The following is a 25,718-nucleotide window of genomic DNA, read 5'->3' as shown; positions in this document are numbered from 1 at the left end:
ATAGAATAGATAAAATTCAAACAAATATGGAATTCAGTAACAAAATAAGCACAGACTACATTGTGAGAGGTGAGAGAAATCACAATTGGATGTTGGGATTATATCCAATTTTTGTTGTTTTGTTATGTCTTGTTTTTGAGGCAGAGTCTCACTATGTAGCCTGGGCTGGACTCAAACTTGTGAGTTCAAGCAATCCTCCTACCTCAGCCTCTCAGGTAGCTGTGACTACAGATGGGTGCTATAACCGTATTACAATATGAAGTACTTAGGGACAAGTCTGACAAAAACGTAAAAGACCTAAACACTGAAATCACAATGCAAAACATTGTGAAAGAAATTAAAGACCTAAATGAATGGAAAAATATATTGATGAGTTGAAAGATTCAATATTAAGGTGCCAAATTCCCTTCAAATTGATCTATATAACTTTAATCAAAATCTCAGTCACTGTTTTTCTTTTCTTTGTTTGGTAGAAATGTAAAAACCTATTATAAAATTCATATGGAAATACAAAAGATATAGAGTAGCCATATTTTTATAGATTATTGTTAGCAAAGTTCAATTAAAAATCAAATTAGTTTATTATTAAAAATTGGGAAATACAGAAAATAAAAACTACTACCATTTTGGTGTATTTTTTACCAGATACTTTTCTGTCCATATTTTTGTAGTTGAGACCATATGTATGCCCTACTCTGTCTTGAACCTGTATTTATGATGTCTATATATTTACCTATATCATGTTTATAAATATTTTAATGTTGAAACAATATTCTGTTGTTATGTTCTAATGTGGCTAATTGCTTTCTTACTGTTGGACAGAGTATTGTGCTGTTATGAACATTTACATGTAAATAATTTATGCTTTTCACTTTAGGGTTATTTTCATGGAATGGAATTACATGATTACTGTTAATATATTTTTAAGGCTCCAAGTTCATTTTACCAAAGGTTTATGCCCAAAATACCCTCTCACTAACATGAATGAGAATATTCCATCTCATGGCAATATTGCCAATACTGAATGTTTCCTGAAAGAAGAAACATCCTTGCAAATTTGATAGTAAAATAGCATTTTATTATAATTTTATCCACAAAAGCATTTTATTATAACTTTACTCACATTTCTATGATTATGTTATATTATATATTTTCTTTTGTTTTTGCTTTTCTACCAACAACTCTGCTCATTGTTTCCATTTTTCATCCACCTGAACAAAATTATTTTATAAAGTCTCCATTAAAATAACAATAAAATAGTTATTAAAATTAATTCGATTTGATTGATTTAAATATTTATTGAAAGAAATATTTTGAAGACTTTTAATAGGAAATACATAAAGCATACATGTTTATACATCATCTTGTACTACATTTAGCAAATAGATTCTCCTAATAACTTATTGCTTCATAGTGCTATTATTTCTGGATTCTGCAGAAATATATATTTTACCATCAAATCTGAACACATGACTCTGACATCAAAAAAGAAAAAAAAAAGATAAAAGTCACAGCTCTGATAAGCTTAAATTTTAGTAGACCACACTGGATTTGTTGAAGAGCAAGCTCTTTTATTTACTTCTTCAAGGAAATCATTAATTTTTTCACTTCTTTGTTTGCCTCTTTGTCCTGTAAAGAAAATATGAATATGCAGTGAAAATTCACATGTTTATCCTGATACTCTAGGTACTTTGAAATACAATTTTGTATTTGTGAGGCCATTACAGAGAAACTATGGCTTTCTTAGGATGAAGCATGATTCAGATCTTTGAAAGCGTGGATAATATGGAAAGCTATCTTCAGGATTTTCCTCCATCATATCTGGAGTGGTGGGATTCAGGAATTGGGCCCATCATCAGGATACACACACACACACACACACACTTTATCAAGTAGCTTATATTGGAGATTACTATCCTATAAGACTGTCACTGAAGGATGATTGATGTCACTTGAAAATATTACAGCAATTTTGAAAGATTTATTTTCCCTCCTTACTGCTTATCACATTCATCATTGTAAAACAATATATTAGACATGCTTTTTATATTTGAGCTTTATCAGTACACTTCAGACCAATAAACTTTAATACTGCCTCTAGGCAAACAATTCTCAAACTACTGATGAAGTCATTATTACATTCAGTAATCACTTCACACTTTCTTAGACATATGGATCTCTTTTATTTTAATTAATTAATTTTTTTGTGGTACTGGGGATTAAACCTCCGAGCTATACCCCAAGCCTATTTTTTATTCTTTATTTTGAAAACGTGTCTCACTAGGTTGTGGAGGTCCTCACTAAACTGTCTGAGGCTGGCTGCAAACCTGAGATCTTCTTGTCTCAGCCTCCCCAGTACTAAGACCACAAGCATGTGACACCAATGCCTGACTTGTTTTGTTTTTTCAAGGGTATGGGATTTTCATCTTCATGGCAGCTAAATTACTTTTTTAAAAACAAAACAAAACTTAGAATCTGAGATTACTTCCCTCAGTTCAAGAAAAGTCCACATGAACAATAAAAAAAAAAACCCACCATAATTTCCAATTCTGGGAGTGTAAGGCTGCTTACATACATCAGTCTTGGCTCTAGAGACCAAAGAGATATTGATATTTCCAATATCAAGTAGGAGTGTGATGGGCTTAGAGTTTTCTGAGAAGGGACATGTCTGTAAATGACTATGATGAGGGAAGAAGTTATCAATTTTACAAAAAAATGTATGTTATGCATATTCACAAGAGGAAGTGAAACTAATGGCTAGGCTGTCTCCACTATAATTTGTGGCCAGACATATTGGCAATGAACACACTGGTCAGAAAAGTCACTAATTAGGTATATTTTAATCTCAATCTCTCTCTCTCTATATCTATATATCTATATATCTATATATATGTATATATATGTATATCTATATCTATGTATATCTATATATAAATTTTATTTATTTTTTGCAGTACTGGGGATGGAACCCAGGGGCATTTGACCTCCGAGCTACACCCATAGCCCTATTTTTTATTCTTTATTTTAGAACAGGGCCTCCCTACCCTAAGTTGCATAGGGCCTCACTAAGTAGCTGAGGCTGGCTGCGAACATGAGATCCTCTTGTCTCAGCCTCCCAAGTACTGGGATTACAAGCATGTGCCACCAATTGAAATACTCCTGACAGTACATTTACAACTTGGGAAAAGCACATTAGGAAGAGAAATGGAGAGATGACTGGAAAAGAAGGTAACGTGGGAAATATCTGCTCGTGCTGTTTTGCTTATTACCGAATACTTCACATTATACAGAGTTCTTAGTGACAGTTTTTATTATTACTATCCACGCTGTAAGTTTCGATTGGTGTAGATTAGTATTTGTGTTCTTCCTGCTGGTGCCGGTTGAGTGGTATTGTGCTGTGCAGTGTCCTTAGCAGTGGGAGTAAGTGGTGAGTGAAGCAGGCTTGCTTGCTGCTTTAATGGGGCAGCAAGTCATACAAATAACGACATGGTCCTGACTGTGCGAAATCATATGTAGAAAAGGATGAGGAGCATCCTTGCCAGCAGGTATTAAGGAAGGTTTGAAGAAGCGGCATCTACGGGGAGGCTTGGATAAATAGGAGTAAGGCTAGGGAAAGGAATGGAGGGGCTGGATGGGGAAGGTTGTTTCAGGAAGAGCAAATAGCAGGTTCTAAGGGTGAAGGAACATGGGACAAAGGGGGAGGAGGGGGATATGTGAGGCTCGAAAGATTGGCAGAAGCTGGATCAGAGCCTTAAAGGACATCCTAAAAATGTTGAACTTTGACCTAACAGCACAGGGTTTAAAGTAGGGAAGTGACATGTTGGGACGTGTCCTTGATCTTTTGCTTTGGCTTCTACTGGGAGCTAAGAGTGGTCTGAGGAGTCAAGGAAGCTGTGAGACCAGCATCTGGGAGGCTTCTCACCATCTGCAGACCAGGAAGGGTGGGTGGTACTCTGCCATGAGTAGCAGCAGTGGAGAGAGCGGGTGGTGAGGTAGTTAAAGGCTTTAGAAGAATTATGAGACTTTGGTGACTGGGTACATGGCTGGGTTTGAACACCTAAGAGAGGAGGAGGCATTAAGGATGATTCCCAGGCTTCCCAGCTGGGTGGATGGAAGTGACATTTATTAACAGGGGAAGATGGAGGAAGAGAAGATCCAAAGACCTGATGACCAGATGAGTTTGAGATGCTAGAGAGACATCCACATGAAGATATCAAGTAGAAACTTGGTCTAGAGCACACAAGAGACTTAGGACTAAGGTCCAAACCCTAAGCATAATCAACATTTAGCCCACCCATGGGTGCTCTGAATTTCATGGATAAGCCTTTGTACATCACACCAGGTATAATGCCGGGTGTGGTGGCACACGCTTGTAATCCCTGCACTTGGGAGGCTGAGACAGGAGGATCGCGCAGGTTCGAAGCCAGCCTCAGCTACTTAGTGAGGCTCTCAGCAACTTAGTGAGACCCTGTTTCCAAATAAAATATAAAAATAGGTCTGGGAGTATATCCAGAGGTAGAAAGCCTCTGGGTTCCACCTTCACTACCACAAAAAACAACAATAACAACAACAACAGGTATAATACCTCATAATCATATGGTACTATAATCTCATAATCTCATACTCTAATACAAATGCATAGACACTCAGCTTAAGATGATTGCATATAACCCAAAGGGACATCAACCAGGGCAGGTGTGAAAGACAACAGGGTCGCTGTCACCAGCACAGAAAGACAACATGTTTTTAGCTGAAAAAATTACCTAAAACTTTTGTCTTCTGGAATAGGACTCCTGCCACTGAGGCTCTGCACCTCCTAGTAACTGATGAAACTACTAAGAGAGGTGAGGTAGGACAATCATCCCTGTTGGAGACTCTGAGCATCCAGAAGATTCTTATCAGCTCCAGACCTCACTGTGGCTGTGGGAGGACTCAGAGGAGCCTGCCTGTCTTTAGACACAGGCATCCCAGCCCTAAGCTCCCTGGCAGATCATGTTTCAAGACCTTCTTCAGGACTCTTTCCTATGACTGCCCCTCACACTCCTTCCACCCCAGGCAAACATGCCTTTGCTTTCTTACTTCTGTGCTTCTGTGCGAGCTGAGATGCTCTACCCACACCTCCTCACCATGTAGATCTTTCAAAGTCCACCTCTGATGGCACCTGACCTCTTCTAGATGAAAATAATTTCTCCATTTTCAAAATTTCCATAACAGATTATTTGTGGCTCTCTTAAAACCTCATACTCTTGAGCCGGGCGTGGTGGCACATGCTTGTAATCCCAGCATTCAGGAGGCTGAGACCTGAGGATCGCAGTTCGCGGACAGCCTCAGCTACTTAGTGAGGCCCTCTGCAACTCAGTGATGCCCTGTTTCAAAATAAAGAATAAAAAATTGGGTAGGGGGGTGTAGCTCGGAGGTCAAATGCCTCTGGGTTCCATCCCCAGACCCGCAAAAAAAAAAAAAAAAAAAAAAAAAAAAACCAAAAACCAAAAAACCAAAAAACCTCATACTCTCCAAAGTCTAAATCTCCTAGAGGGCAGCAGGAGCAGCTTATGTTCCAGATTGTAACAGATGGTGGCGCCTGTACTGATCCAACATAAAAGAAGAACGTGCTTTTTTGCAAAGTGTTTATTTTCTGTTCTAAATTAGAGGGTGATAATGCTTGGTGATAATGAGAAGGGAGCAGGAAAATGTTTATTTATTTCCACATGTTCCCACAGACTGTGAGCCCTGAAGAATGCCTACACCAGCAAGCACATCCAGAATCCTGCAGTACTGAATAAAATAGTGAGAGCTAACACAATCGTTTCTTTTTCATTAATGGAAGGTATCGAAAAAATATCACCCTTGTGTGCCATATATATGTGATTTTAAATGGCAATAGTACCTCGATTAAAATAGAAAAATAAAAATAAATAAAATTTAATAAAGGAGACACCAAATGCACTAAGCCAGCTGCTTACATTTTAAGCTTTTAGATACTGTCAAGAAACTAACATTCACTGTCTCTGCTTACCTCATTGGAAATAATAGGAAGTAATAATGCCAAATTACAGAACTTTGAAGCATTCTGGCCTTCATCAAGGTCTATATAACACTAGAAATGAAAAAATAATCATATTAAAGGTAATACATCTCTATGTACAGATTCAAAGTTATCTTAAACAGTGGTCTTCCTTACCTTGGCTAAATACATGTAATTTGGTATAGAAAATCCAGGTTGTAGTTCTTCAGCCTGATTTAAGAGAAAACAGACAGAAGGATAACAGGGCAATATTACAACAATAACATTAGCCACCATGAAGAGAGTATATTTCAATAAATTATATAATATTAACCATGCTTCCCTAGGAACTTAGGTTGGTCATTTCACATTTGAATTATTTCTCAGTTTCAGTAACTTTTGAGTAAAACACATTTTTTACCTTTATCCATCAAAATAAAATTGATTACTATGGCATATAGCTTTTAAAGCACTGAAATACTTTAAGTTTTGATATTCCTTTATATAATCATTGTTTTCCATTCTCTTTTTTTCTTTCAGGAATAAACACAACTAGTAATATTCTCTCCCTATGACAAACCCAAAGCTAACATCTATTAAATGATGAAAAATTGAAAGAATCTGCTCTAAAATCAGCAATATGACAAGGATGCCTACTATCCCCACTCTAATTCAATATAAACTTGAAATGTCAGCCAGGGCAACTAGGTAAGAGAAGGAAATAAAGGAATACAAATAGGGAAAGAAGAAATTATACTACTTCCGTTGCAGATGACATGATACTAAACTTAGAAGACCCAAAAAATTCAGTGAGAAAACTTCTAAAGCTGACATACAAATTCAGAAAAGTAGCTGAATACAAATCAATTTACAAAAAAAATCAATAGGTTTTCTATATACTAATAGCAAATCCATTGAAAAAGAAATCCAAAAAACAATTCTATCCACAGTAGCCACAAACAAAACAAAACCAAAAATCTACCTGGGGAAGGCCCGGGCCACAAGGCCCCGGCCCCGGGCGGAGGGTGGGCAGCCCAGCCTACCCCTGGGTAGGCATGGTACCGGGCAGGAGGCCGAGCCCGAGTCCCGGGAGGCCTTGTACCAAACAGGAGGCCCAGCCGCAAGGTATAGAGGAACCCAGCACTGCTGTGCTGGAAAAGGCCATGGTGCACTTAGAACAGCAGATTCTGCACTGTGTGGTGAGGCTGTTGGACTCCGCTCTTGGAAGGGAGGAAAGAAAAAAATTTCATTGCTACCAAGTGCCTGAGCCCACATCCTCCCCAAACCACACATACTCTCTTATTTAAAAAAAAAAATATTGGAGAGGGGTTAAGATGGCCACAGCAGCAGTTAGGATATAGGACATGCAGACAAAACATATCCAAATGAACTGGAACTTTTGAGAAAATTCCCTGAGAAGGAGGACTGCTGCTTCTCTACATCGTTAGGAATCCTGGACATCACCTGTAAGGAGAGAGTCTAGCGGAGACCTAGGAGGAAGGCAGTGTCGGCAGCGGTGGTCACGATGGCGGTGGGGACTTGTATTTGGGAGAGGCAGACATCTGATCCAACCCACCCTGATTCTCTAAAGAAATTACCCCAAAGATCGAATGCTACTGCCATGCATGCTTAGGAACACTGGAAAATATGCAGTGTGGGAAAAGAGCTTGGGAAAGATTTGAAATGGTGGAGGCAGCGGCAAGTAAGTACTCAGGGGAGGCAGAGATCTGACACAATACACCTGGAACTTTTGAAGAAATTAGCCCAGAGGCAGAATACTACCACCATGCACCCTCAGGAACGTGGGACAACCTGATGGGTGAAGAGGGTGCTCGGATCGGAGCCTGCCAAGGGGTGAGGCTGGTGATGGGGACAGCAAAGCCAGGATTGGAGCCTGACGGGTGGCAAGGCTGGTGCTGGGGCCTCCGAGGCCGGGATCGGAGCCTGCTGTGAAGCAGGGCTGGTGCTCGGGCCTCTAGGGTCGGGAGCAGAGCCTGCCGAGGGGTTAGGCCGATGCAGGGGCCAGCAAGGCCAGAATTGGAGCCTGCCGTGAGGCAAGGCTGGTGCTGGGGCCTCCGAGGCCGGGATTGGAGCATGCTGAGGGGTTAGGCCGGTGCTGGGGCCAGCGAGGCTGGGATCGGAGCCTGCTGTGGGGCAAGGCCGGTGATGGGGCCCCTGAGGCCGGGATCGGAGCCTGCCAAGGGATTAGACCTGTGCCGGGGCCAGCGAGGCCGGGATCAGAGCCTGCCATGAGACAAGGCCAGTGCTGGGGCCTCCGAGGCTGGGATTGAAGCCTGCCCAGGGGTTAGGCCAGTGCTGGGGCCAGCGAGGCTGGGATCGGAGCCTGCCTAGAGATATGGCTGGTGATGGGGCCTTCGAGGCCGGGATCGGAGGCTGCCGAGGGATTAGGTCAGTGCCGGGGCCAACGAGGCTGGGATCAGAGCCTGCTATGAGGCAAGGTTGCTACTGAGGCCTCCGAGGCCAGGATCGGAGCCAGCTGAGGGGTTAGGCTGGTGCTAGGGCCATCGAGGCTGTGATTGGAGCCTGCCGAGAGGCAAGGCCGGTGCTGGGACCTCCAAGGCCCAGATCAGAGTCTGCTGAGGGGGTAAGGCCAGTGCTGGGGCCAGCGAGACTAGGATCAGAACCTGCCGTGAGGCAAGAACAGAGCTTGGACTTTTGAGACCAGGATAGGAGCCTGCCGAGGGCTAGGCTGTTGCCAGGGTCAGCAAGGCCAGGATCGAAGCCTGTCATGAGGCAAGGCTGGTACTGGGGCCTCCGAGGCCTGGAGCAGAGCCAGCCGAGGGGTTAGTTCGGTGCGGAGGCCAGCGAGGCCAGGATCGGGGCCTCCCATGAGGCAAGGCCAGTGCTGGAGCCAGCCAGGTCGGAATCAGAGTCCTCCGGGTGGCCAGGCCACTACTGGGGCCGTTAAGAGTGGGATTGGAACTTGAAATGCGGCATGCACAGAGAAATAGCACAGAAAATAAAAACCAGATGCTTCCCCTAATTAGCAAAAACTAGGAAGAAAGGGGTAACAAGAGGAGGTCGAGTTGTAGAAAGGGCCCTATAGCAAAGCAATTAAGGCAACCAATCAGAGGGGTTGGTATGGGGGAGGATGTAGCCTCTTTAAAACTCAGGAGGTACATAAACAAATGTATCAAAGATAATCACCAATCAAGCATGGGATCGAGGGAGGGGGAGGGAATGGGATGGGGATTGGATGAGGGCTAATTGGATGATGTGTGCTTGTATATCCTCTCAAGTCTTGTATTCCAACGTGATGTATGATTACAATGCACCAATAAAAATAATTTTAAAAAATCTACCTGGGAATAAATCTAATTAATGAAGCAAAAGATCTCTACAGTAAAATTTGTGGAAGAGTGAAGAATTGAAAACAAGTAGCTCAGAAATAAAGCACTTGCCTTACAACTTAATGCCATGGGTTTGATCCCCAGAACAAAACAAAACAAAACAGAAATTGAAAAAAATCCTTAGAGGAGGGAAAGACCTACTATTTTTCTGGATAGGCAGAATAAATACTGTCAAAATGGCAATACTACCCAAAGCAATTACAAAATCAATACAATTCCCATCAATATACCAATTGAATTCTTCCTATATCTAGAAGAACACTATCATAAAATCTATATGAAAGAACAAAGGACCCAGAATAGCCAAAGCAATGTTTTTAGATTAAATAAAAATTTATTTATAAAAAGTATGTTTAAAATAATGTGAGAAGCAGTAGATTTGCCTATACAGTAAATATCAGGAAAAGGGTAGTCAAATAATTGATATTAGTAGAATATATTTTGAGAAATAAGAACTATGCAGGTGGCATCAGAACACCTGATTTCAAATAATTCTACAGAGCTGTAATGACAAAAACAGCCTGGAGTTATCATAAACACAGACTCAGAGACTAATGGAAAAGAATAAAAGATATGGAGACAAATTTACACACTTACAGTCAGCTGATTTTCAACAAAGGTGTCAAAAATACAGATTGAAGAAATGGCAGCCTTTCAACAAATGGCATTGGGAAAACTGGATAGTCATACATAGAAGAATAAAATTAGACTTCTCTCTCTCACACTGCACAAAAGTCAACTCAAAATGGATGAAACATCTAGAAATTAAATCAGAAACTTTGCAAGTGCTAGGATAAAACATAGAACCCACATCCAAAACACAGGAAAGGACAGAGTTCCTCAATAGGACCCTAAAGCTCAGGAAATAAAGCTGAGAATCAATAAATGAGATGGCATCAAATAAAAATGCTTCTTCAGAGCAAAAGAAACAATCAAGAGCATGAAGAGAGAGCAGAACGGGAGCAACCTTTGCCAGCTAACTTATCTGATTAAAGACTGACACCTAGAATGCATAAAAAAAACCCTCAAAACACATCAGAAAAACAAATAACCCAATTAAAAATAGGCAAATGAACCAAATAGAAATTTCTCAAAAGAAGAAATACAAATGGCCAACAAATATATCATAAACTGTTCATCATTAGCAATCAGGGAGATGCAAATAAAACTACACTGAGATTCCAACTAACCCCAGTTATAATGGTAATCATAAAAAATGTAAGCAATAATAAATGTTGGTGAGAATATGGGGGAAAGGAACACTGTTGGTGGGATTGTAAATAGTCTAATCACTATGGGAATCAGTATGGAGGTTCCTCAAAAGACTAGGAATAGAACTACCATATGACCCAGCTATTACACACACTTCTCAGTATCTTTCCTTGTATATAGCAGTACAACTCACAGTAGCCAAAGTGTGGAACCAACTTAGGTGACTGTCAACAAATAAATGGATAAAGAAAATATGGTACAAACATAATGGATTTTTACTCAGACAAAGAAGAACAAAAGTATGTTATTTGCAGAAAAATGGATGGAACTAGAGAACATTATGCGGTGTGAAATCAGCCAGTCTCAGAAAGACAAGTGATATGCTTTCTCTCACATGTGGAAGGTAGGGAGAAAATACTAAAGAAGGAACTTTATGTTAATAAGGAGTGAGACCAGTAGAATAGTGGAAGGGGACAAAGGAAGGAGGTAAGAAGAGGAAAAGGGAGTCTTAAAAAAGAAGACAGATAAAATAATCTTATGTCCATATATGAAAGTATCACTAACAACTTTACTAGTGTGTGTGGGGAGGAAGAAAGAGGGTAGTGGGATGGGGTCAGGAGGTAACCATACCAAGAGATACGTGCATATATGAATGCAATACTTTCTTACTATGATGTATAAGCATATTATACCAATAAAATTGAAAAGTTTGTATATGAATACTTATAAGAAGCTCTGTTCATAATAGCTCCAAACTGGAAACAATTTAAATGTCCATTAATAAGCCAATGTATAAACAAACTATGGTTTATCTATCTATATAATGTAGTAGTACTCTGCAATTAAAAGGAACTTCTGATGCATTCAATAAAATGAACAAATACAAAATTGTATGGTAGGTGAAAGAAACCAGATATACATAAAAGGACAAACTGTAAGAGCAGATCACTGGTTATCTGGGCAGGGTGTGGGAACATTGAGAGTCAAAAGACAAAATTCTTTAGGGTGATGAAAATACTTTATGTTTTGAAATGATGTTGACTACATGAGGATAAAAATTTGCCAAACTTCACCAAACTAAATACTTGTAATGGGTGTAATCTGTTATATATAAACTGTACTTTGATATAACCAGAGATTCTGATATTGTTAGAGTCATAAACTTAATATATTTTTAAAACTCATAGGTGATTCCAAATCATAGCCCAGGTTGAGAACCACTTCCCTAAGTATTCATGCTGGAATTCTGCAGGAGATGGGATGTGTGTGATGGCTTGAAAGGATGCCCACAGGGGATTTATAGATGACTATGGTCTAAGAATACCTCCATAGATGCTTTCAGGTTGTGGAGGATCAGATTTTCAATGATAAGGAGAAAGTAAATTTAGTTAATATTTATATTAATGAGAACCTTTATCATGCTAGAACCTACGCCAAGACAATTACATGTATTAATTTATGTAATCTTCAAAAAAGAAAAAACCATACAAAGTAGGTATTACCAAACCCACTTTGCACATGAAGAATTTGAGTGTAGGAGAAATAAAGAAATGTATCCAGATCATACGGATAAGAAAAGGCTCAGGTCCTAGCTTCATTTGTCTAATTCTAAAGCCAGTGCTCTTGACTTCTAGAGGACTCAACTGGTTGGCTCTGGAGACACCTTCCTGGCCCTTGTGAACTCTGGGGGCAGGAGTTCCAACAATGTAGCTCCTGTGGGCTTACAGACTCTCCTAAAGAGGACCTACATAAGGCCTATGCAATTTCCTCTTTGTCTTTCCAATCCCCATATTTCTTCATTCTTCCACAGCCTTAACCCTCACTACTCTGGGCTCCTCAGTACACTCAGCTAATGCAGTGAACATGCACAGAATTCCTTGTTCTTCTCTCTTCCTTTTTACCAACACCATGGAACATTTTTAAAGACAATATCTAAATCATGATAAAATGATAGGGTCTGCAAGACAATTTTCCAAGGTGTTTAAATTTTAATAAAACTAAAATTCTGTGAGTTTTTAAAATTTGACACATACTCGTTACTAAGCATACTCTAAGCAATTTGCTTGTATTACCTTGTAACACCACTATGAAGTAGCTCCTGTTACTTCCGTGTTCTTAATTAAACTGAGAAAGGTTAAGTAACCTGTCCAATGATAATCAGTCAGTAAAAGCTTAAGCTGAGATTGAATTGTGTACTCTGGTTCCAGAATCTATACCCCTTAGCTCTTTATTATTGTACTGATACCATGTTTGATTTTATCTTTTGATTATTTCAGGCACATTAGCATCGTAAGAACTTTTGTGCAGTGATCTGAAAACTCAATCCCCAACTGTAACTTTGATGAGTTCCAAGATCAAGTAACTTTTTTTCTAATTAACTTAGCATCTTTTATATGTCATGTAATATGCCATCATTCATATTCTAAATAGAATTTAAAATGAGAGAACTAATTCTCAGTAGTAGAAAAAGGCTGATGCTATGAGGATGTTGTACTATTTGACTTCATTCATATCTTAAATATTTGTCATTTTGTGAAACGGTTCCTTGATTCCCACTCAATTTTGACTTATTAATATTATTGTTTTGTGTGCGTGGTAACAGGAATTGAACGCAGGGACATTTTCATCCCAGCAACATCCCAAGCCCTTTTTCTTCGATATTTTAATACAGGTTTTGGCTAAGTTACTGTATGCCAACCATGAACCCGAGATCTTCCTGTCTCAGCCTCCTGAGTACTAGAATTATAGGCATGTGCCTCTGTGCCTGTGCCTGGTTTGATTCCCTTTTTATAAAACAAAAATAATCACATTAAATTAATAAAAAATATGCATGTCCCTTGTGCTATTACTCCCTGCTCTCTTTTTGTCAGGTTGGTGCTTGACCTCAGAACACTCATTTCTCTCAAAGTCTCCAAGCTGTCACTGGCCACTGTCCAGAGATGGAGGGAGAGGAGGAAGCCTATTTGCCACATTAGGCTACATGATCTCTAGATTCCCTCTCAGTTTAAAACACTGATTCCTAAAATACAAATAAATATTAACACTGAACCATACAGTTTAGAGCCTGATTTTGTCTATATTTTTATAAATCTGAAATAAATGTTTGGAAAAAGAAAAAAATGTAGTATAGACTGAGAATCCCATATTTAACATGTATAGGATCAGGAGTGTTTGACCTTTGGGAAAATGTGCACAGACTACTCATCAGTGAAGCATTCCTAATCCAAATAATCAAAATCCCGAATGCTCCCAGATCTGAAAGTTTTTGCGAAATGACACAACGAAGACCAAAAGTTTAAAATTTTGGAGCATTACGAGATTTCAGACTTATTGATTATAGGAATGTTCAACCTATAACATAAGATTTTAAGATTGGCCTTCACCAAATAAAGGTGAAGGATTAGCCCAAAAGAAAGCTGATTATATGGGCAGACGTTATGGTTTGGATCTGAAATGTTCCCCCAAACCTCAGGCAATGCGTCAGTGTTCAGAGTTGAAATAATGGAATCATGAAGACTCTAACCACACCAATGGATTAATCCATCATGAATGAACAATGTGAATGAATTCACTGTGTGGTCACTGCAGACAGGTGGGGCCTGGCTCTGGAGGAAGTGAGTCCTGGGGGTGTGGCTTTAGGGACTAGATCTGTCTGGCATCGTGTGTGTGTGTGTGTGTGTGTGTGTGTGTGTGTGTGTGTGTGTCTGTTTGTCTGTCTGTCTCTCTCCCTTCCTCCCTTCCTATTGTCATGCTCTGCTGCCATTAGGCTTCTGCCTTGGAGCTGTATAGACTGAGCCTTTAAAATCGTGAGCCAAAATACACCTATCTTTCCCTAAGTTGTTCTTGTTAGGCATTACAGTCACAGTAGCACAAAGCTGATGAACACAATAGATATAGATAAATGTGTGCATCTTACTCTTCAGAGCTGTATTATTATAGCAATTATACACTTTAAAAAAGGAATAAAAACACTTGTTTGTCTGATGCTCCAAAATCTTCTATAGAATTATCTACAACTAAGAAGGTCATTTTTAAAAATAACACATGCTTTGCCACCTTTTAGTTCTTTAAAATTAAACTGGTTCTATATTTGTTAAAGGGAGTATTGGGAACAAGGTGATAATCAGGGCACGACTGTTTCCACATGTGTTTACTTGACTCGGAGAGCTGCTCCCGGACTTTGTAGTGAGGGCTGCTATCCCTAAACCTTCATTTAGACTGCTGAATTATTTTTAAAAGTAGTTGTTATACCTAGGACCTAGGGGAAAGCAGTTGCTTCCAAAAGTTTAGGTTTGAAAGATTAACTTGCACTATAAGAGGCTTAAAATAAATAGCACATGTCAAAACTAGGATTCAAGCTGGGGTTTCAGTGAGATTTCCCCATGGAGAAGAAGAGACAGATTTCCTTGACAACCAGCAGGGACTGGTACAGATGGTAGCCAGTCTGACACTAAAATAATGAATAAAATACCTTAAGGAAGTTGTGTAGAGATTCTCGTACATTTGAAGTTGGTATGTTTCCAAACAGAGTAGCAGCCATTTTTTTCTCAATCCAGCTGAGTTTTGAGACCTGCAAATATAAAACAATATCACTCTTAGAAAGCTGCTCATCTTTTGGATAGAATCTCTCCCCAGTTAGATAAGTATGTATATGTGTATTTATAACCTATATAAATAAAACTACCCATAAACAATACTTGAAGGATATCACCCTTATAGTACTAATATTTATTTTGTCTCTCCTTCCTTCCTTCCTTCCTTCCTTCCTTCCTTCCTTCCTTCCTTCCTTCCTTCCTTCCTTTTTTCTCTTTCTCTCTTTCTCTCTTTTTTCAGTACTAGGGATTGAACTCAGGCGCATTCCATCTCCAAGCTATATCCCTAACCCTTATTTTATTATTTTATTTTGAAACAGGATCTCACTAAGTTGTGGAGGCCCTCACTAAGTAGCTGAGGCAGGCCATAAACCTGCAATCTTCCTATCTCAGCCTCCCAAGTACTGGGATTACAAACATGCACCACCACACCTGATTGCTTTTCTTTCTCATATTCTAACAAACCATGAGCACCAGAAGCACTAGTTTCAAAATCAATATGAAATACTTATGATAAGATTTGCATCCAGTCAGAAGACAAGAAATGGGTTGGAAATAATGCTGATCTGATTTGTTCATCTAAATTGTGATTCTGAGATAACTGCAGAGTACTTCTTTGTCTAGGATGTCGTTAGCAGCCCTTCTGGGCTCGCTTCCTGACTACTTCAGGCTGCCAACTGGCTTCAGGAACCAAGAGGCAGCATCTCAGAGATGGAAAAGGATCTTTGATCCAGAGACAGTGCACATGGAGAACCCAATATGCATATTTAAGCCATAACCAATAAAACTAAATTTCATACTATTTATCTTTTTGCTGTCTTTATAAATTTTTTCTTTTTTCCAAAGATGAATATCAGATGTTACTATAAAAGATTAAGCTGGCTAAGAAATGAATATTTAGACTGTGTTGATATAGTCAGTGTTCCCCCAGCCCCATTAAGAATCTTCCGTCTTAATTCCATCTTCTAGATTTCTAGGTGGACAGTATCCTGTCTTTTTTAAGGAATTTGCATTTCTATATCATTTAACTTATTGATATGCTTATTTTTGCCTTATTTTGAACTTTGTAAAAAATGAAATCATACTGTGAGTTCCTTTTGTGTTATTTTTTCATTAAACATTTTGGTTTTAAGATTTCATTTAGGTTGATAAGTGTAACTGAAGTTCAGTCATTTAAATAACATATTAAATGTTAAGTTTAGTATGATTATTATATGCTTTACATACCAATTTGTGTATGTGTCTTTGTTTTTTAAAATTACCAGAAGAGGAGGATGAAGTCTACCAGTATGGTGGACCTAATTTTTATAATTTGGTCAATTTTCATTTTACAGTTTTAAGGCTATTATTAGAAGCATGCAGGTTTAGAAATACTTTCTTGGTAAATTGAACCTTTTATTATTATATAGTTATTTTATTTATGTTTAGAGATAATTTTGTCTAAAAATTTATGTGTGTGCACACATGCACATATATACATATTTATTTTGGTTACTATTTGATTCATATAATTTTTGCATATGTATAATTTCTATATTTCTTGATCATATGTGCTTTTAAAATCAGCTTTGAGATAATCTCTACATAAAATAAAATTTCATCCATTAGACATATACAGTTCAGTAAGTTCTGATAAATGCATACAATTCTAAACTACCACAACAATCAATATATATAGTACATGTCTATCATCCTAGAAAGTTCTCCTGTACCCTGTTGCAGTCAATCTTCTTACCCCATTCCTAGTCCCAGGCAACTTTTGATCTATGTCTAGAGGTTTCATTTTCTAGAATTTCACATCAATGTAATTATACATTATGTAGTCTTTTGTGAGTTTCCTTGGCATAATGCTTTAGAAAGTCATTCATGTTGTTATGCTGCTAAAGCTACTATGAACATTAATATCTTAGACTTTGTGTGAACATACATTTTTATTTCTCTTGGCAAATACCTATGAAGTACTATATCATTTATTCATATATCTATTTATTCGCAACATGTTCCCATCAGAATATATGGGAGTTCCAGATGCTCCATATCCTTGTCAACCCTTGGTCTTGTTCTTTTTTTAAGTTGAGTCTTTTTAGAATGTTTAGAGGTTCTTCTGTGTGGCTTGAAATTGTTTTTATAATAAAAAATGATGCTAAAATATTTTCACATGATTATCTAGAATATTTTTTTGTGAGGCAATTTAACTGAAATCTGATCTGGGAAACAATCAAGCACACGTATTTCCAGTGTACTAGAAGCCACTTCTACTTTACTCCTTTTGGATTTTATTTTATGTCCATAGTCAATGTTGGACAAAATGCTATAGCTAGAATAGGTAGTGTTATTAAAAAAAAAAAAAACACCTGATATGCCAGGCATGGTGACGCACGCTTGTAATCCCAGCATTTGGGAGGCTGAGACCGGAGGATCGCAGTTCGGGGACAGCCTCAGCTACTTAGTGAGGCCCTCTGCAACTCAGTGAGACCCGGTTTCAAAATAAAGAATAAAAAATAGAGCAGGGGGTCTAGCTTGAAGATTGAATGCCCCTGGGTTCCATCCCCAAACTCACAAAAAACAAAACAAAACAACAACAACAAAAACGCCTGATATTCTGAAATAAGAGAAAAGATCTCATTTTTTAGTTAGTTCTAGCTTACCTCACTGTAAGCAACAGAACAGCTTATTTTCTTTTTCTTTTTTTTTTGTTGTTTTTTTTTTTTTTGGTGGTACTGGGGTTCCTGGAAGCCCTCCTTCCTCCGGGCTACACTCCCAGACCTATTTTATATTTTTGAAACAGGGTCTCTTACGCCAGCACGGCTGGCTTCGAACCTGCGCGATCCTCCTGTCTCCGCCTCCCAAGCGCGGGGATTGCAGGCGTGCGCCACCACGCCCGGCTGCAGAACAGCTTATTTTCAAAAAACACCTTTGAATTGTGCTCATGATCCTCACCCATTTTTCCTTTAATTTCTTATTATTAATGCTTTGGCAATTTTTGTTGTTGTTGTTACTCTTTTGTAAACTAATTAAGTCGTTTAAGACACCAGCTCTTAGGATGACCTGTTGCCTTTATTTGAGCTATTTCACTCTGTCTCATATACCTTCTAAATTAATTCCCTCACAAAACAGTGTTTTATTCATTTTCTGGCCAATTAGCACATATTTATGTTCAATAAATACTGCTGGATGAAAATAAATTTTCTCACAGGACCATACATGGATGGCTGATGCCAACCCAAGAGCTATGAAGTGTCATTACTGCAAACAAAACCATGTGCATATTTAATGTACAGTATTTTAAACAGAAAATATGCAAATTATGTTTTAAAATGATAAGATATATACATTACCAATTTTTAAGTTATGTGTAACTTGTACATCTACATAAAATTATATATTATGCATTCATGTAAAATTTATACTGATTTTATGATTCTTCCCAGAGTAGATACCCAGTTAAAAAAAAAGAATTAGCAAGCTATTAAAAATGTATCAAATATTCTTGTGTATTCAAATAAGATTTATACAGAAAGGCATTCAACTTACAGTATAACAGTATCTTCCCTTGAGGTAATACAAATAGGGTTCTTCAGGTAATAGTTTGAGTGCTATATCTAGATGTTCCTGAAAGAGATACCCAAAGGAAAAGTCATCTCCCAAGTTTTTATATCACTATATGGAACTGCAAGAAATCCTAGTAAAAGTAAATTCTAACGTGTTTTTCAATAGTGTCTCAGCAGCTTATCCATCTGTATCCTTTCTATATCTAAATCTTATCAATAATTCAGTTATTAAAAATTATTGTTTATAACCAATTATCTGGTTTATAGTCAGATAAGATAACCAATTACCAGATAACATAAACAAGTATCTGGCTTATAACCAGGGCTGTGACTATGATTTAATGAGGCTATACAAATTTTAAAGCCAAGTGTCAGAAAGGAAAAAAATAAGCAGTCAAGTCAAATGTTTGCCTGTGCAAGACTTGCCTGGCTATATGTACTAATGCAGAGATGAGCTTCCAAACACCAAATAACGTGGGGTGGGATGTAACGGGAGGAAAAACTTGCAGACCTAGATGAGAATTTAGTCCCCTGGCACTGTCTCAGTGGTTATAGGGAGATAAAAAATAAAAAACAAAAAGCAGGGAAGAATTGCTTGTTCATCCCTGTAATGACCAATCCTGGGGAGTTATTTGTTGAGCTAGTGTAACTAAAGGCAAATAGTAAATGCTGTATATGTGCATAGCTTATTCTGTTCACTTACTGTTGCAAGTTTAAGTTCTATATGGATCCTGCTGTCCCTTACCAAGTCCATATGCAGAGATTGTTGACAAGTCCCAAATTACACTTTAGATGTTAGTGAGCTCACGGACCAAAGGCTAACCTTCTATATTTGAAAAATAACAAATTTCCTGCTGACTTTTTACAGAATCTGGAATAATAATATTGAATTACCCAAAAGTAATTTTTCATCACAGTATTACTTAAAGAGTGTCATCTTATTTCCTACTGCTTAAACAACATAAACAAATTCCCAGATCCTAATTTGCTGAATAATCTGTTTATTCCTATTCATCAAACATATAACCACATTAAAAAATATTTAGAATCAAGCAATACCTTGAAGCGATGCCCATAGTTGATTTTGTTTTGTAAGCCCTCAAACTCAGACACATGGCCACATAAAATTGCATACCTGAAATAGACAAAAACTAGCCATAATGCAAATTTCTAGTAATAAATGATCAAAATATAACATTTTAAAATATCTACATGTAGATGCAAGGGCCCTAAAATAATAGATATTTGATATTAACACAAAGTAAGTTTTCTCATCTATAACCAGGGACAGTAGCACTACTTCATATGTATGCTATGAAGGTAAAATAAACCAAAACATATAATGTGCCTGAAACAGTATCTGGTACATAAGGAGTTTTAATAAATATTCACTGCCACTATCATTTGCCATCATCAACATCAAAGTCATGAAGAATATATCAGAGACTATAATGTATCAATAAAAGTATAAAAAGGACTTTAAAGAAAAATAAAATTAAAATCTAATCATGTAAGTACAAAATTAGAAAACAGAGTATGAACATATCTGTAAATTTTAAAATGTTAAGTGAACCTTTTAAAACTTATTCCCTTCTTATAAAATTAAATTTGGTGTCCTCCTTTAATGTCATTGAAAATAAAAATAAATTTCAGGACTAAAAGCAAATAAGGTCAAAGGTAATTTCAGAGCATGTTTTTTCAAAAAACTTCCCTATCACTCTCAACCTCTCCTGAAAATAGTGTGTTACCAAAATAATGCAGCCCATGGATTCTTTACTTTTTTCCATTGAGAATACAAAATTAACATAAGTGATTATTTGACTACAATATGGAAAACATATTTGGTTAGCAACTTGTGTATTTACTCTATAAAATGAGGATTTGTTATTTTTCAAATTTCATTTCTTAAATTATTATTGCTATTCATCATTAAGCTGGTTTCGAGCCAGGCGAGGCGGCGCATGCTTGTAATCCCAGCATTTAGGAGGCTGAGACAGGAGGATCATGGTTCATGGACAGCCTCAGCTACTTAGTGAGGCTGTCTGCAACTAAGTGAGACCCTGTTTCAAAATAATAAAAAATAGGGCTGGGGTATAGCTTGGAGGTAGAATGTCCCTGGGTTCCATTCCCAGTACTGCAAAAAAAAAAAAAAAAAAAAAAAAATATATATATATATATATATATATATATGGTTTCTTCTAATTTTGTTATCTATAACTTTTATAAGCATATCTTGTATATCTTCTTCCAGTGACAAAATTTCTGAAGTCACTAGTCTATAAGATATAGACTCAGCCTAGAATAACCCCAAGATTGACAATAATCTGTTAAATAACTAAAGCTTTAGCTGGGCGTAGTGGCGTACGCTTGTAATCCCCGCGCTTGGGAGGCAGAGACAGGAGGATCGCGCAGGTTTGAAGCCAGCCGCACATGCTGGCTTAGGAGACCCTGTTTCCAAATTTTTTTAAAAATGTAAAAATAGGTCTGGGAGTGTAGCCTGGAGGTAGAAGGGCTTCCAGGAACCCCAGTATCTCACACACACACACACACACACACACACACACACACACACACACACACAAAAACCCTAAAGCTTTGACAATAATCTGTTAAATAACTAAGGCTCAATACATCCAGGCAGCATGGGTTACCCATCTACTTGCCCACATTTCAACTTCTTATCTACAAGGATGTAGAATGCCTTGCTTAAATTTGTATATACCAGAACAATTTACCTATTCCATCAATTACATAATAATAATAATAATAATAATAATAATAATAATAAAGTTGCAGTTTTAGAAATACCTACATTGGGTCTACTTGAATTTCCATCCTCATCTAGAGCTTCACAAAGCAACCTAAGTCTTCGTGATGGAATGTAGAGGGTCTATACTGATATAATCAGTCTTGTATTTTCTTTTCTTTTCTTTTCTTTTTTTTTTTTTTGGTGGTACTGGGGGTGGAACCCAGAGGCTTTCTACCTCCGGGCTATACTCCCAGACCTATTTTATATTTTATTTGGAAACAGGGTCTCACTAAGTTGCTGAGAGCCTCACTAAGTAGCTGAGGCTAGCTTCGAACCCATGCGGTCCTCCTGTCTCAGCCTCCCAAGCGCAGGGATTACAAGTGTGCGCCACCACGCCCGGCTCAGTCTTGTATTTTCTGAAATCAAAATTATTTATCCTCATCCGTAGGCCTTCATTTGCTCTCAACACATTTTCTCCAAGTTACTCTGAGTGAATAAAAATAAAAAAGGCAAAATATCTCCATGATTTGTATAAATATCATTGTATAAAACACAATAATACACAGTAATACATTTTATTTGAAAATGGGGTCTGGCTAATTGCTGGGAGCCTCAATAAGTTGTCAAGGCTGGCCTTTCAAATAATGTATCACTAGAATGATGGTTTACATACTTTTTTGAAATCTGTTTTTTTTCAATCTTAAGTTTATCTTCTTATGTATCATAAATTTCCCTGGCCACATTCTCTCAAGACTTGATTTTTGTCAATCATCTCTACCAATGTGTGTATGTCATTTTTATACTGTTCATTTAAAACAATTTAATTTAATATTTTATTGTTCAAATTCTCAGGTTGATGAGAATGCTGAAGAAAATTAGTTAACAATATGGTGTATATCTCCATCTAGAGGCCATTCTACCTGCAAGTGCTTTGACACGAATTCTGTATTTTCTTTGCATTGATATTCCATGTATGCTTACTAGTTGACACCCATACTGTCTTAACAACTACAAAACAACTCCATTAGTTTCCCTGCAATATTTTTTATTTAAGCCAATGTTATTTACATGGCGAGAAAGCAGAAGCAGCATATTGCCATAAAAGAAATACTGAGCAAATAAGAATACAAGAGTTCAGATCCAAGTTCTTGTTGTCCCACTGATTGGATGGCCCTTGTTACTAACAGCCACATACACTTACACACATATTACACACACACACACACACACACACACACACACACACACACACACAGTGCTTTTCTTACCCTATCTAGAAAATAGAAAAAGGCTGTTCCGTGAATCACGTTCTATAAGGCATGTGGATATAATTTGCAAACAGTAGAACACAAATATGCAAGACATTATTTATAACTGAAGTCAGCTCTTGTTGGCCAACAGACCACAAATCCATTGGTAACTTTATTCTCTTGACTTCAGACATGTTTTAGCTTGGTAGGATGAAAACATAAGGGTGTTATAGAAAGTTTGTGTAGCATTAAAGTTACAAAGAGATTTCATTTTGGAAAAGATAAAGTAGAAATCTATGACTTTAAATATACATCTATATATGTATGTATATGTATATGTATGTATGTATAGAGGTTGGTTTTTTTTTTTTTGGTGTTAGAAATTGAACCCAGGGGTGTTCTACCTCCAAGCTAGACCCATAGCCCTATTTTATTTTTATTTGAAAATGGGGTCTGGCTAGTTGCTGGGAGTCTCAATAAGTTGTCAAGGCTGGCTTTGAAACTGTGATCCTCCTGTCTCAGCCTCCAAAGTACTGGGATTATAGGCATGCAGCACTGCACTCAGCTAAAATTATATATTTAAAAAATTATTCCTAGATAATAACGATTTATAAAAATTAGCCTTAAAAATTGCATCTTCTATTTCAAAGTAAAGGTTTTAAGCCTTCATGTAATACTTTGAACCATGGGCTGTAAACTTTTGCTGCAGGATAAGATCGTAAAGATTTTAGGCTTTGCGTCCAATCTCTTTGCAACTACTCAACTCTGCTACTCTGAACAAAGGAACAGGTATGGCTGTGCTCCAATATATATTTATTTACAAAAACACATAGTCAGACTGGGCCTGCAGGCCACAGTTTGTCATTCATGCTGAGTGAATAGAAAAAGTTTTATTAACATCTCAATATACTGAAAAAGATTCCAGCAAAATAAAATATTTTCTCAACATTCCATTACAATTAATTATGGAAGCAACTTACCTAAATTTCACTCATCATTTCGTGTGTGTGTGTGTGTGTGTGTGTGTGTGTGTGTGTGTGTGTGTTGTAGTGCTAGGGATTGAACCCAGAGGCATTCTACCTCCAAGCTACATTCCCAGCCTGATTTTTTTATTCTTTGTTTTGAAACAAAATCTCACACTAAGTTGTGGAGGGCCTCACTGAGTAGCTGAGGCTGGCAACAAACCTGCAATCCTCCTATCTCAGCCTCCCAAGTACTGGGATTGCAAACGTGTGCCACCATGCCCGGCTCGCCACTCATTATTTCTCAAGTCAAAGTTTAAGTTTCTCTTTTTTCATGACCTCTCACCTCAACTCTTTAATTCAATGACCTGCATTCAGTAAATACATTCTAAGAATTAATACTAATTAACATTCACATTTATTAATTTTTATCAATTAAATTTGAATATTTAATTAAAATGAATACTGAATAAGAAATCATGTGAAAACCATTTAGATCATTACTTTGTATATGTATTGGTAAGATTTAATTTTGAAGTTAAATCAAGTTAAAAAACAAGGCATTTAGTTCACAACAAAAAGTAAAGAAAGAAGAAATGGCCAGATTAGTGAAGACAGACTGAGCAACGCACTAAGGGGTAGAGTTAGCATGATCTGTGTTGACAAGGTGAGTTTCAAGGTAGTTATGAAGCCCTCTGACGAGACTCAATATTGTCATTATAAAAATTGGAAACATACTAAAAGTGAGGATTAATATCAAATTTCATCTTACTGTCATTCTTCATGGGCACAGATGAACAGAGGGCAGAAGGAAGAGGGAACAGAAGAGCAGAGCAGAGAGGAAAGATAACAGAGGAGGAGGAGGAGAGGAGGAGAGAAAACGGAGAAGGGAGGACAGGAAAGAGCTCAAAGTTAAGAATAAAATGTGAACATTCGTTCTGCATCCAAATCTGGTTAATCAGCTGCCAAAAACCTTCAATTTCAAAGGAGCTGGAGCAAGAGAGCATAACTTGTTCAACATAAGTTAATTATAGTTATTCCGAAGAGTGGAAGAATAGAAGCACTTTAACACATATAATTTATTAGTACACATTAGTATTATGTAAATTAAATAATCTAGGTAAACTTGGCAATGGAAGCAGGAATGGCTCTTGTAAATTAGGGAAATATGTACCAGGAGGTTAACTGCAAAATTACCCTTTTCCTAGAGTTTGTGCAAAGCACCAAGGGTAACAATGCTACTTTCTCTACAAGGTACTTCAATTCTTTTTCTTTTTCTTTTTTCTTTTTTTGGTGGTACTGGGGTTCCTGGAAGCCCTTCTACCTCCGGGCTACACTCCCAGACCTATTTTATACTTTTTAAATTGTAAACAGGGTCTCTTAAACCAGCGCGGCTGGCTTCGAACCTGTGCGATCCTCCTGCCTCCGCCTCCCAAGCGCGGGGATTACAAGCGTGCGCCGCCACGCCCCGCAAGGTACTTCAATTCTAAAATTCAAGATGCTCTACTCCCATGGACGCTAGGGAAATGAGTCACAGGTTCTGCCAGCCTTGCCCCCTAACCATCTCCAGGCTATAGGAGAGAAGGCAAAGAATCCAAACAAAAGAGGAAGAGACATGAGGGTTGGGGGTGTCGACAAGAGGACTGGGGGTGTCTGTCATGTTAGGGTGAGGCGGTCCGCCTGCCTGCCTTGTGAGGAAAGGCACAGTCTTGCATCTCATCCTAGGCCCAGTGGGGGCAGCGTCTAAAGACCTATTCATATTGTGCCACACGTTCGTTTGTGAGGCGCGCCCCCTGCTGGCCTCAGAGTAAAAAACAGGTCTGCTTTGGGAAATTGGTTTATATTTTAGAGTTTGGTGGGTCAAAAGTGAATTTCCTCAGGGACAAATGGGAGTCTGGGAAGGAAGTTGTTTGGAAGAGTGATTTTTCCTACAAAAAGGAATTGATTTCTGGAAACCTAAGGCTGAGGTAAGGGTCATGAATGATTATTGCATCTTTCTGATATCTAAGGTATCTGTTTATAGCTGA

At 37.9% G+C, this 25,718-nt stretch overlaps 1 protein-coding gene across 1 annotated transcript in view; it reads right to left on the bottom strand.

Annotated features, from left to right (window-relative positions):
- Positions 1-1,575: 1,575 nt before the first annotated feature.
- Positions 1,576-25,718, bottom strand: part of RMDN2 (regulator of microtubule dynamics 2) — a gene marked incomplete at both ends in the record, with an annotated part of 64,551 nt that continues 40,408 nt past the window's right edge. The window contains 6 exons of the mRNA XM_080711354.1: positions 1,576-1,629; positions 6,017-6,097; positions 6,182-6,235; positions 15,059-15,157; positions 18,714-18,791; positions 19,790-19,865. Of these exons, the coding sequence (XP_080567480.1) occupies positions 1,576-1,629; positions 6,017-6,097; positions 6,182-6,235; positions 15,059-15,157; positions 18,714-18,791; positions 19,790-19,865 (442 nt within the window). The remainder of the gene's footprint in view (positions 1,630-6,016; positions 6,098-6,181; positions 6,236-15,058; positions 15,158-18,713; positions 18,792-19,789; positions 19,866-25,718) is intronic.

The sequence above is a fragment of the Muscardinus avellanarius genome (assembly GCF_963383645.1).
Source record: "Muscardinus avellanarius genome assembly, chromosome: 15".
Lineage (NCBI taxonomy): Eukaryota > Metazoa > Chordata > Mammalia > Rodentia > Gliridae > Muscardinus > Muscardinus avellanarius.
Note: the sequence above shows the minus strand (reverse complement) of the source record. Positions and strands in the feature narration are given on the sequence as shown.